The 14,253-nt window shown below is 43.9% G+C and overlaps 1 protein-coding gene across 7 annotated transcripts in view; it reads right to left on the bottom strand.

The window, feature by feature from the left end:
* The window catches only part of camk2b1 (calcium/calmodulin-dependent protein kinase (CaM kinase) II beta 1), a 67,794-nt gene that overhangs the window by 11,441 nt on the left and 42,100 nt on the right, over nt 1-14,253 (bottom strand). Inside the window, exons 14-17 of one of the 7 annotated variants that reach the window (XM_070964787.1) lie at nt 13,040-13,074; nt 8,252-8,320; nt 3,839-3,883; nt 1,124-1,172 (exon numbers count right to left, since the gene is read on the bottom strand). In XM_070964787.1, the coding sequence (XP_070820888.1) occupies nt 1,124-1,172; nt 3,839-3,883; nt 8,252-8,320; nt 13,040-13,074 (198 nt within the window). Of the gene's footprint in view, nt 1-1,123; nt 1,173-3,838; nt 3,884-8,251; nt 8,321-10,650; nt 10,684-13,039; nt 13,078-14,253 lie in introns of all 7 variants that reach the window. The other 6 variants (XM_070964780.1, XM_070964783.1, XM_070964784.1 and 3 more) reach the window with 6 other exon arrangements.

Below are 14,253 nucleotides of genomic sequence, written 5' to 3' on the forward strand. Positions count from 1 at the left end.
GACGCATCATACTCTGCTTGGATGTGAAGAACAGGGGTGTTTGACTGTGTTGGCATAGATAAGCAGAGGTGTGCACACACACACACACACACACACACACACACACACACACACACACACACACACACACACACACACACACACACACACACACACACACACACACACACACACACACACACACACACACACACACACACACACGCTCACAACACAAGTACACAACTCCACAAGCTGACACCCCACACAGACATGTTGGTATTTCAGAGGTGTGTGTTCCTCAGGGTTAACATTTCACGCACAGACTTCTTCAGTCTTTCTGAAAAACCAGCAGAAGGAGGCAATACAGCCAGGCTCCATGAGGGGTCAGTAGGAGGTCATCTATCAGCCAGCTGACTGCTTACACGATCCATACCACACATAAGTGTGTGTCTTCTTTTCAAAATAACAATCCCTGTATATTTAGCATGTGCTGTTCAGCCATGAACTGGATCATTAATCATTTTGATCCACATTATATCTGTAAGCTTTTATCACAATGAGACAAATGCTCACTCGCAGAAAATAAAGCACGGCTCAGAGAGAAAGAAAAAACAAACTATTAAGCCGCTATGAAGACAAAGCCAGTTGCAACTGCCTCACCACCCTGAGGCATGCAAGGAGCTCATGCAAAGCAGAGCACCAGTTGTGAGAGGACTATTTGGAGGCTCTTTGGATTGTCACAATGTTTAAATGTAATTTCTTCCATTTTCAAAGTTGTACCGACCGTGCCCACTTCCAACAAATCTACCAGCAACAAAAACCTCTACTGTTATCCACCATTACAAAAAGTCCAACCGAACACTAATCAACCAAATCTCCTCTACTTTGAGTGTGCTGTATGCTGATTGTGAACCACTTGCTTTAATGCCTTTATTGTTTAAATGATGTAATATTTATGATCATGACTGGTGCTCATGGTGGCTACAGAAGTTGTGCAGTGAGTAGCTACGTCAAATACGGTGGATCCAAAATTTGTCATGTTCCCCGTAGCAGTCTGGCCTTTCATTTGCAGCAGACATTTCAGTCCTTGACTTTTTTCAGCGACGGAAATTTGTCACATTTCGTATCTCTGCAGTCTCACCTTTCACATCTTCATCCTCCACAGTGGTGTTGCTGCTGTCTGACGATTCCTGGAGATCAGAGATAAACAGTCAGTCTGGGTTCAACAATGATAGCACACACTGAATACACATGAAGACACACATCCCAGCAGTTGTAGAGAGACTGATTTAACATAATTAGAACACAAGCCAGCAGGAGGTACATCCCTGTGCTGCCATGTCAAGTCTTCATAAAACATCAACTGACTACAGAGCAGCAAACATATCAAGGCCAGTTAAGGTGGATTAAATTCATGCCAAACAACGACAAAATCCCCAAATCGTTCAATGCTGTTAATGCGTCATAATCCTCTAACCTTTGCAAACAGAAAGTCACACCATGCCAGCAAACCAGCCCAGTAGTCCAACATACTACTGTGTCAACAGTCATTCCACATTGGACTGTTTTTTCACCCCTTTGTCTGAAACGTCTTTTTTCTACTCCAGGCAAAGTTCTCCATGCTCCACCTTCTGTGTGTGTGTGTGTGTGTGTGTGTGTGTGTGTGTGTGTGTGTGCGTGCGTGCGTGCGTATGTATTGCACCATGTGGACAAGTGACGTCTTTCCGCCACAGGGTGCTCTTGTCTCTTGCTGAAACTGACAAAAACTCAATGGGATGTGCTCCATCCATCCAGTTTAACAATGAGGGCAGGCAGAATGGATTCTCAAAGGCCAATTAGTTGTCATCTTAAGCAGGGCTTCAGATTCTGCAATCTGTCCATCTACCTAACTGTCTGCCTTTCTCTTCTCAAGCTTTCGCCAGAGGAGAGGTTAGCTCTCTGATTTCCAATTAGCAGATTAAATGGGTCTAAATTCCCCTGCACGTAGACGAGAGTTGAGAGACTCTGTGACCTCATTAGAGGTACGCACGTGCACGAACATCCTCACGAGCACAGAGCACAAAAGTGGTTTCATAGCCTTCCAAAGAGCAGCTGGTGACCCGAGGAGAGGAAGAACAAGTGAGGAGAGAAAGTGTGTGTGTGTGTGTGTGTGTGTGTGTGTGTGTGTGTGTGTGTGTGTGTGTGTGTGCGCGCGTGTGTGTGTGTGTGTGTGTGTGTGTGTGTGAGGGAGAGAGTTGTAGCAGGCATCGTCAAACACTGGAAATATCACTGAAAGTGTGATCACACCCACAGTTTGTTTTGCTTGGTCTGAATCATAGAGAAGTTTTATTTGTGACATTTTGCATCTTATTCGTTTTGTTTCATGCTGCCACATTAAAAGCAAGCCGGGGCTTGTACAATATTACCTGTGTAAACACGCTAATTCTTTGTGCACTGTGTTGTAATGTCCCTCACTGGTGTTTCAACGACATTCATTCCTCATTCCACTTCAGCCGCTCAGCCTGGACTCGAGGTTTTCCCTCATTCATTTTGAAATGCCAAGATCACAGAGCGCTTCACTCATCAAAACTCATGTTTTGGGTCATTTCCTGTACAAAGTTGACGTTATAGGCTCACAAAGCTTAAAATGAATCATTCTCATGTGGTCAGATGGACTGAACAATGTGAGCAACCGTTCTGGATGTCTAGTAAGCTGCTCTAAACCAGCCTGGTGAGAAAACAAACGCTGTAGCGAAGCAGTACGGTATTCTTCCCAAACACTTTCAGTGTCTTCCTGTGAAGCCTCTCTGTGGACTCTCTGAGACCTGCCAAGGACTTCTTTCTGAGGTCTGACCCAAAATCAAATGCAAAGGGCTGCTGTCATGCAAAACCTTGATGTGGCTTTGGCACAAATTTATCTTCCCCTTTAGCTGTGCGCATCACAACTCAGCAAAAACAACTAGAGTAAACAGTGGCACGCACACACACACAAGCATAATAAATGCTTGGTCATAACAGACAAGGATGTTACTGCAAAGCCATGCTGGCTCATGCACAACTGCTAAACACATACAGACACGTTCACACTGACTTTAGCAACGGCATTTAAAAGGATAATTGATAGCACAGAAATATAGGACCAAAAATCAATGATAATTATACAAAAAGATGCTCAAAAAGCACCTTTCAACTTCATCAGAGCTCTGACATCTACGATCCAGATTTGATGATCTGGTAAAATGTCTTGTTTTAACATCATTAGCAAAACTGCTCATCATGCTGCACAATGCTTTGTTTGAAGCAGAAGAGGCAGAATAAAGGCGAAATGAGGAAGAAGCATGTCTCTGATATGAGACCTGTGCCCTTGAGTCTTTGTCAGACTATTCTGGTTGATTGATCATTTTGGTGGTATCACCACTGGTCCCACTTTAATAAAAATATAGACTATTGCAGTTACTTGGACTCCCTCATTACACATGTATGAAAGGTGCTATGCAAATAAAGTTTATCAATATTGTTATTATTATTACATCGTGTTGTTTATACAATAGGAAATTGGATCGTGTGTGTCCCTAGATTGACATGATCACACAACCTTGCTCACTGGTTAACAAGGTATGCGATGTTCGCTATCACACCACATGTTCCCTTTGTAAAACAGTCATTTATCTAAGGTGTTTAATCCCAAGCAACACACACACACATGCATGCACGCACGCACCAGACATATGAACATACACATTAGTAAACCGATACCACGGTGTGCTCACACAGATGCATAATGAAAAGAAAGATCAAAGGGCAGGAGAAGATGAGGAAGAGGAGGAGAATGACAGAGGGGATAAAGAATAGGTCAGGACTGGGGAATGGTGTATACCTTCGTCCTGTCCACTGGATTATGGATGACGGTTGTCTGAGGTTCCTGGATGAAGAGGAGGAGGGGAGGTGGAGGATCATAGAATAAATGAGAGAAAGAAAAGAAACGGGGAGAAAGAGGGAGGGACAGATATTGAGAAGCTTGTGACAAAAAAAGTAGATAGAGATGGACAAAGTGTAAAAAACAGACAAAGAGGAAAAAGAGTGATATGAATGTTGGATGAAAACAAAGTGCTTGTTAAGACAAAGGAGAGAGGGAAGAATCCTCCAAAGCGAAGTGAGTGGGTGGATGAACTGAAAAGCGTAATTCTATCAGTTCTGTTCTGTGCACACGCTCGCTCGCTCGCACGGACACACACACGCACGCACGCACGCACGCACGCACGCACGCACGCACGCACGCACGCACGCACGCACGCACGCACGCACAGATACAGTAAGTACATACCCTCAGGAAAGGGACAGCATAAAGTTATACTAAAAACTGTCACACTTTTTTTAACCTTAACTTTTCCAGGGTTTCACTGAACATGGATGCGCTTTATTTCTGCACTGCCTTGATGCACGTGCATAATTCTAAACTGTACTTCAATGGCCTGCATGATGCGAACACAGAATCAAGAAAATCGTATATTACAATTAAGAGAAAATCAGTCTGCTCACACAATACAAATGAAATGTGCTCTGACATAGATAAAAAAACAGGCCTAAACACATTACAGTACGAGGCACTGACACACCCGGCAAAAAGACTAACATGCCCCACAAGATTAAAACGGGTCATTCTGTTCCTTCACACTTGTCTCAACCAAAAAGGCAAAGCACTGGCGGGCAGATACTGGCATCATTTCAGGATCCGCTTTCTAAATAAAATTTAGTCTAAAATCAGTCACTCCACAAGATTAGCCATTACAGTATAACCCCGATTCCAAAAAAGTAGTGTGTAAAGCAGAAATAAATCAGAATGTGATAATTTGCTGATCCTTCTTCACATACATTTAATGGAAAACAGCACAAAGACAATACAGTATATTGAGTGTTTTGCCTCATCGCCTTCATTGATTTTTGAAAGCTTGTAATACTTATTATGAAAACAGCAATACGTTTCAAACAAGTTGGGACAGGAAAAACTAAAGACTGGGAAAGTTGTGGAATGCTCCAGAAACACCTGGTTCATTGGTAACAGGTGATAGTATCATGATCGGGTATGAAAGGGGAATCCTGGAAAGGCTCAGTGGTTCAAAGGCAAAGATGGAGCGAGGTTCACCACTTTGTGAAAACATGATCGTTAAGAAGATGTTGCTGCATGAACTGTGGTGTTTTCTCCTTGAGATTTTGCTGCTACCACCCCCACCTACACTTTCTTGCTGCTGACACTGAGCAGTCAGAGCACGGTAAGTTACAGGAAAGAGACGCTTCCCTATTTCATCTTATATTACAATTTCTACAATCAAATGCCTTTTTGACTATGTTATGTTTTTAGCACAATTCATGGCTCCTTTCAAATACTGGTCCTTGACCTTTATGGCTCACAAACCCCACAGTGTAGCGCTCTTGCCACCCTATGCTGCTGGCACTGATCGCTGATGAGTCAGGATGGAGACAGATGCATTTTCTCCCATTTCTACAGCTCCAGTCTGCTAGGAACTGTCATCTGATCTACAGTAAATCAGAACCCAACATCACCCCCCAACACACATTCTTTGCAGCACCCTCCCTCACGAAGTGACACCTCTGTGATGACCAATCATCAGCTTTCTCCCTGGTGATGATGGCGGTGTTGTCAGGGCAACCGTCACCCAGGGTAACAAGCACCGGCGGAAACTCGGGAGATGACGATGAGTGAGAACAAAGTACCTGGGGTTTGCAGATTAGGGGGGGTGAGCGCTGATGGCGTCACTTCATCAGAGGGGGAAGCTTTTGAGCGTTACACATCACCATTAACCTTACATTAACAACCGCTGCTCTTACTGGGGTGTTCTAGTAGCACAGATAAGTTACATGCTTTCATTGGATGGTCTTTTGTGCTGTGTAAAGTGTCCCTCCATGGCCTGGCAGCTTTGTAATGAAGGAGTTAACTTACCAAATGGCTAAACAGAAACTTGCTCAAGTCCCTAGTGACAGCATAAAGATCACAGCCGCCCTCCAGCTCTCTATTCACTTCAAGGATCAGTAAAAAATAAATAGAAAAAAACATTTTCTGCTCCATGGCTGTGCCCACAATTCCATTCATACTCTCAAGCATGTGGATGGAAGTTTCCTGTGAAGCCATGTGTGCACGTGGGTAGAGTGGACTGAGGCTTAACCTTTAACATCAATCCATTTTTAGTATTTTTGCCTATGTGGCAGACACAAAGGGAAAAGCTTAGAGGAGTTGAACTAAGGCCAAAATGCATTCATTTTTACTCACCCCCTCCTAATCTGCAAAGGTAACACCTTTAAGCATGCAGCTAAAACACAACGTAAAGCTGAGATTGACTTGAGGACAATCTAACTGATCTAACCATGTGTACCATGTCTTTACTGACAAAAGTTTAAGCCTTTATATCTGCATCTGTGATGCTGAGCTGCTTAGCACGAACTTAATGGGGTCACGCATGCACACACAAAAAAGAGAGACACACTCACAGAAGGACAACTGCAAATCATAATATACCTTCATACGGCCGCACCTGTTGCTGCATCAGTGTGTATGGCAGTGTGCTTGTCAGTTTGCCTTCTCTGACTTCTAGTACTAGTTCCTATCACTGTGTCAAGCTGAGGTAAGGCTAGTGCAGGTGATACACACCATTAATAGGGCAACCACTATGTCACCATGACTTACTGACCATCAGCCCCGAAATGTCTTGTCCCCATTTGCTTTAAGAGAAGTTCTGTTTGAGGACTGAAGCCACAGGTTCCCAACTAACTCTCTTAATGAAGATGATTTTAATCCTCTCCTCCAAACCTGGTCTAGTTTCATTTACAATGTTGATGTTCAAATACATTTCCGCAGTCTTATACAGATTTTCCTTTAATAAAAGGAACCGCGACGGTGTCAGAAAAATAATGCGACCTGGCAACATTAAAATGTTCATCTAATTTAGTGTTTACTCCAAATGACAGAGAGCAGCCTTCAGCAGCTGTGAAAGGCAGTTTGGCAAAAAGAGAAGAGCACATGCCATGAAACCGTCACCTCCTGTAGCGCTTCGCTAATGATTCCTGAATGATTAGCACAGCATTCACACAACACTGGAGATAGCTTTAGTCATGGTCGACAGAGTGAGGATGGAGGCTCTTGCTGTTTTTAATCAAATCTGAAGATAATTTCTCTGATAACGGCAGCAAACCGTATGCAGCATGGAGGAGGTTTAACAGAATTTTTACACCAGTTAAAAAGATGCTGATAGGCAAGACTTTTCTGAGAAGAAATTGGGTCATTGTAATAATATATAGTAGTGTCTAGGGGAAAAAAAGTCTGATGTTAACTAAATGTCACTGAGGTCTGACAGCTTCTATTCCCCTGATCTCTGAAAGCAATAGCTGTCTGGGAGGTAGGACAATTAAAGATCTATGATATGCTTTGGTAAACTGTCCGCATTAATGTAAAACCTGCACATTTGTTCATAATATGCACCCATTTTTTGGGCATATTTATCCAAGATTTGTATTGTTGGGTGATATTATTCTAACAGATTCCCAAATGATAATGGCTTTTAATAACTGAAAGTGATGGCAAATGGACATTTCTGGACATTTCTGCTTCAAGTTCTCATGTCTACAAGTCACCAACGAAACCACGTCCACACAGATCAGGAGAGAAGCACTCAATGAATACAAATAACTCAGAAATCTCCCCTGGAGGCCTGATGCCAAGTTAAAGTATGAAAGAAGCTTTTGATCATGTGCCCGAAGACTAAGAGCACGCAGGTTATCGTTCCAGCTGATTTCACTGATTTTCACAAAACAACAACAAAAACAAACGAGGAGGAAAGGCTCTCTGAAATCAGCTGGTGTACCATTCGGCTGGAAGGACAATCTGCAGACCTTTGGATGCTCACACGGTTGGGAGTCGCCTCTCTACAGAAGCAGAGATAGGAAGGAGGGGGTAAATTGCACTGACAGCCGCCGCTGCCCTGGCTGTCTGTACCTCTTTGGCAAACTTTCACTAACAGAGAAAATGGCATGGCAGCACAATATCAACCCGAGTACAAGTCACACAGTATCCCCACCCACCGTGGGGACACCACCTGCTGGTTTAAGACCTTTGCGACCGCTGTGGTCATCAAAGCAGCTGGGCAAAGATCAACCACCATCCACAAGACAGACACAGAGGAATAACAAAGGTAAGGAGTTTGAGGAGTGGGAAAGGGTGAAGGTAGGGGGTCTTGAGGGACACACACACACAGCTGAAGGGGGCTTAGGAGGTAAATACCAGAGCAGGTGAAGGGATGTTTCCTTTGGGGCTGGTGACTATGCTGTTTTTGGTGCTGTTTGTCTGGGGCTGTGCAGGAAAGGAGAGGAAAGGGAGGAGACACAACAAGAGTGTTAACAACAGCAAGAGGCAGGTTTGTGAGCGTGTGTCCATGCATGCGTATGCACGCTCTTATATGTGCGTTTGTGTCCTTGCATTCCTAACCTTGTGAGAAGTATTAATGAGTTTAAGAAGGCATCACCTGTATCACCACATGTAGGGTCTGGGTTTAGGTTTAGGGTTTGAGGTTACACTTTTAGCTTGTAATAATGCTGTAATTTAAAATGCCAAATCAAGAAGAGGAACACTGTGGCTAAGATGTAAGTGAGGTACCCCATAAATATATTACTATAGATGTAGTTGGCAGGCAGCAGCAGCAGTGATGAAAGCGTTACCTAAAGCATTCATTCAGACTGATCTGTTATTCTGACAGGAGGGGGCGGGTGAAACTGCTTGACATCATCATGTTGCCACCGCCGACCTCCGCTGCTTAGAGTCCACATCGCAGTGATTCAACGGCGCCATTTGGCCGTAATGAATCACCTTTATAAGCTACAATAAGATGCTGCTTTGAAGACCGCACATCAAAGAGCGGCCTGCACTTTGCAGCTTAGTTCAATCATAATGTTATTTGCATTGAATCTACATTACCATATTTGTAATCATGTTTGGAAAAATTTGGGCTCCTGGTTGTGAAAGTGAATCACCAAAGTGACTCACTCTAAGAAGTCAGCTAGCATTACACAAATCAGCATCATGTAACACCATTATATCAAAGTCAGTGACAGAGGTCATGAGAAGTTATGGATTCATTAATGCCCCATTAAGCTTTCGTATGGTGTGACTGTTAAAAGAAAGTAGGAAGAAGTCACACAGGTGAGAGAGTTACACTTAGCGCTAATGCTAATCAAGCTTGCAAAACTCTCAAAATTTAAGAATGAAAGCTTTTAAGAATGAGCACAAGATTAAAAGAATAATGCCGGATTGACCAGTATGTGTGTCAATGTGTGTGTATGTGTGTATAGGTTAACCATAATATGGATTTTGTAAACCGCTGGGCTTACTCAAGAGAGGAGAGGAAACAAGAAGAGCGCTTATACATCAGCACACACAAGTGCAAACACACACAACACAATGCATATACACACACAATGCAGCCATGAAAATAAAAGCTGGTGTAAGCTGACAATAAGCTGACGAATAGACATTTCACATACAGTGAATTCACACACAACCGTGCCCAAACAAACACCCCCGCTCACGCACACATTAAACCCAACCAAAGCTGTCGTCAGCCATCACTCCGCTGCCCCTGCAGAGAAACAGGAAGCATATTCCTCATCAAAGTAACGATTAGCGGGTGACACGTCTTAGTCAAAGCTTGTTTGCAGTATCAACTCAGGGTCTTAGCATTTGCGTCATGATATGACTGTGGCGAGAAAGCCCCTTATATTGCTGGATGGCACTTAAAAAACTGGCATGATGACAGCAGTCCTGACCGAAAATGAGCCACTGGTGGAGACAACTGCTGACGTCCCAAGTCAAATATTTAACCATTTGCCATAGTGAAAGCAAGACCAGGGTGATATAATGAAGCCAGCACATCAGAGGTATCAGATTATGTCAAGATGAGATCACACATCCTCACAATAAATACTGTTTAATGATGCGTCCGAGAACAAAGAAGGAAAAAGTGGGTAAAAGCATTCACAGGTGGTGCCTCGGGTGGGCAAATAAAGCTGTGCACAGAGAGAGCAAAGGAGGAAGAGGTGCAGAGGAGATGATGGATTTGTGGAATAAAGGGAAATGCCAGGTCAACTCCCTCCCAGTTCACTTACCTGAATTAGAAATGTGTTGCTGTTTGTTTTATTATCCTTTATTCTATTGTGCTGTAAATTGTTTTTTTATCGTCAGGTGCTGTCATCAGTGCTCAGACGTGGTCCCAGGAGCACATATGTCCCCACTTAGCCATACTTTTATCCCTAAGTTTTGTCTGACAGTCTTGTAAGACTGCAGAGTGCATAAAAACTACAAGCACGAGCGCTGTCTCTATTTCTGAAAGTGTGCCTGTGACAGATCTGGAGCAGCGTCCCTTGAGTAACTCTGATGGAACTCAAACATCCTGCTTCTATTATGTTTTCAGAAGGATGTCAGGGTTAGTCTTATGTCAGTGCACTGTGCACGGGCCAAAGCTGTCACTTCTGCCTGGCACTGAAGTTTAACCTTCTGTGTACGACCTTTTCTTCGGCAGCTCTTAAAACTTGAGCGAGGTAAAGGCAGGGGAAGGTGCATAAAACAAACACATGAGTTAACAAGTGGAGAGAGGGAAATGCATGTAAATGCATAAATAGCATGCTCACCATATACTGGACAGTAGAGCTGGACTTGCGTTTCTGTCCTCAGGCGTTTGATGGATGGATGGATTTATTGACGAATGGACGAGTGGATGGATGGTAGAAGAACAAGGGAGAAAGATAAAGTAACCGATGACAAAGAATGAATGAACTGGTACAAAGCACAAGAGAGAACTTGTCAGCCTTAACCAAAACTTGTGCACTTTGATGGCAACGCAGCTTTTAATCCTTAATAAGAGCAGGATCAGACTTTTCCAGACAGCTCGAACAAAGCAGAAGAAGAACAAGTGTTTCCCGTCACAGACATAAGATGTCCAAGCGTTACTGTGAAAGTGGGCAGGGGCAAGCACAGAAGTGGTGGCTTAAGTGGAAGTCATCAGGAAGAGGATGTAAGAGTGGGAAGCAGGTGACAGAAGAGTCATGCAGAGGGCAAACTGTAAGAACATCTGGGGCAACAAGGAGTAAAATGGACGGATTATAGAACAGTGAGACAAGGAAATGCAAAATGTATTCTGTCAAAACACTAAAGCATTCTCCCAGAAATCATTTTAAACCTAAAATCATGATTGACTGAATACTAAAAAGTCGTTACATGTAGCATTGACAGAACAGGACATTTTTAGCATGAGCAGTGGGGGACATGTATTTAATCACTTCAAATGAACAAAACTTTGGAAACCTAATATGTCGTATTTTATATTCTGTGATTTCAGGCCAAATCTGTTCGTGGAATTGTTTTGTGGCAGTTTATCCAACTACCATATCAGTGCATACGAATGCTGCATGTAATAACTTTTAGAAAAAGGAGACACTCAGTGTGTTATCGATACAACAACACTGCATGAAATGCTGAATGGAGTGGCTTTTATGGCAAGTATCTGGCAGCAAGGGAGGCTGACAGTGGTGTGTGGTTAGTGCCAGAGAGAGAGGGACTGTCTGCTTGAGTGGAGCAGGTGTTACAGCTGAAAAACGTCAGGTGCCATTACACACTGATGAACCAGCGGGAGAAGAAGAAAGAGGAGGAGGAGAGGCCGAGGAGAGGAGGTCAGTTTCGCCAAAGAGAACAAAAAGGACATGTGGACGGAAGAAACAGAGGAGAAACAAGCGAAGAGGGAGGGAAGGAAGAGAGCGGGGACGACAGCAAACGAAGAATACGCCTTTAGAAATGGTTTGGGGCGAGTGTGTGTGGGGAGCCTGTTGCTAGGCAATGAGTGCGCCGCAGTGGAAGTAAGCGTCTATTTCTGTCGTCTGAGTTTCCAGGGTCCAGACTGGCAGTTATTCCTGGAACCGGAGTCACATTCCCTGCTGAACCGACGGAGCAGGGAGAAAGGGGAGGGGGGCCATGTGCACTCACACGCACTCTCGCGCACTCACACGCACGCACTGCTGCACATGCAAATATGCAAACCACACATGTGGACACCCACGCTTACACGCGCTCGATGTGCAGGCATGCTCACACCCCCATTTCTCTTTTCAAACCCACAAACAAATGTGATGCGCTCACACACACGGTCAAATTTACGTACACACAAACACACACCTGCATGTCCACGTGTATGCGCGCAAAGCTCTGCCTAAAATAATGAAAAGCGATGAGACGCAAACGCATTCGCTCGTGTGTACATCGTGTTCCAAGCTTTGTCGCACACTATCATGCATGAACACCCAGACACATTCATGGAAGTTCTGAGTGGGATGTGTTACTGCAGTGTGTGCATGTGCGAGCGTGGGATGGTGAGAGATCTTCATTAATGGATGAACAGGAATGTGGGGTTAAAGACCAGATGGGGTGAGCAGGAAAAGGAAGCACTGAAAGAGGAGGAAGAGGCAGAAATGAAGGGACGACAGGCAGAGGAAGTGATGAAAAAACGGATGGGGAGGGCTGACAGATGGTAACATTTAATAATGGAGATGGAGGTGGCAATCAGCTGAATAATGCCAAATCAAAATAAAGGGCGCTTTCAGAAGCATGTGCTAGTTGAGGCTTGTGCTCTGGCAGGCAACGCGCAGGCACACACACACACACAAGAGCACACAGACATACATGGATGCAGCCACATGTTCACAGATATGTATCCAGAATAGAGCTGTGGATTTTTACAAAAAAAAAAAAAAAAATCTGTGAATATCTTGACTTTACACTCCCAAAATGGTGTGCCAAACTCAACAGAAAAATCCAGCAGCCCTAACACGGACACACACCATCTGAAAACAGAACCACAACGTCCACACATACCACAAGAAATAACACATCCAATGGGACGATGACATACGGGACACAAACAAACAGAACAACAAAGAGGAAGAAGAGGCAGAGCTTGTATGTCTGGAATATTGAGCAAGGGGGAGTGGAGAGGAGAGAGAGCTGGGAGGAGGACTTGGTGGCTCTTACCTTGACATCTGCCTTTTTGTTGAGCAAGGTCTTAGCTGCTGCAATGACAAACACGAGGACAAATAAACAGTCAGAGGTTGAGACAAGGAGAAACAGAGAAGCAACAATGACTTTTTTAATGATTCCCAATATCTGCTACATCTCTAAACGACACTAAGAGATCACATTCTTTGTGAAATAACGTCTTTATTGACCTCTGTGATACTGTCTGTTCTGCAAAGCAATGGCACAGAGTTAAACACCTCAGTGTCTTTCTGGTATAAACTGTTTTCCAGTTGCAGCACTGTGACTCTTCCAGCTAGGCTACCCTGCCACCTCTAGAACTGACTAGATACTAAAAATACGTACTATGAGTAATTAATCAATCTATTGCTCATATAGAACAACACGCAGAATGTTCTTCCAATTAAGTTGTACTTTCATTAATGCCTTTTTCTTCGAGTCGTGCTGTGCAGCCAAGAAACTCTAGGCTAACTCCCTGCCAGAAATCAATACAGAAGCTTGTGTGTGTCAATCTCATTATGCAATCACATGATCTGTAAACTAAATAGGTGTCTTAGTGTGATGTAAGGGCTTTTTATAAATATCGCAAGGTAGAATTTAGGTCCTGAGGTGTTCGATGCCAAAGGCCAAATGAGGATTCCAGTGTTGTCTCTCAAGCCAACACCCATCACCATATTTATCTTCCCTGTCTGTCTAGAGTCTGGCTACACAGATCAGTTGCTTTAGGGTCAGAACCCAATGCTTTGTCCTTCAACAATATAAAGACGTTGTTGTCAGTGAAATAAAAATGTACTATAATTCATTGGTTCACATCAATTCTTGTGCCAAGTTCCCCTCATGGCCGTAAGGAAGCCGAACCAAAAACGGCTGCCTCGCATGGCAGCCATCTAAACCCAACAATAAGCCCTGCCTTAAAGAACTCTGAGGGCCTTAAGGGGGATTAGTCTTCAGTCTGCTCTCTAATGAGGGGTAATGAGGGAGGGGGTGACGGAGGAGGGTAGGAGAGGAGGAACGATACTGTAGACACAGTCCTCTGATGAGCGTAATACCCATAATCCCTTACAACAGTGGAAACTTCATGCAGACAACAGAAGATGGTCTGCAGGGCATTCACCATGTCTGCACTGCTGCAGCACGGATAGCAAGGTGGTCTGATTGCATTAGATAGATACATGCTCACCCAGAGGGGCCCCAAAATCAGAGCCAGACTC

This window comes from Chaetodon trifascialis, chromosome 6, assembly GCF_039877785.1.
Source record: "Chaetodon trifascialis isolate fChaTrf1 chromosome 6, fChaTrf1.hap1, whole genome shotgun sequence".
NCBI lineage: Eukaryota > Metazoa > Chordata > Actinopteri > Chaetodontiformes > Chaetodontidae > Chaetodon > Chaetodon trifascialis.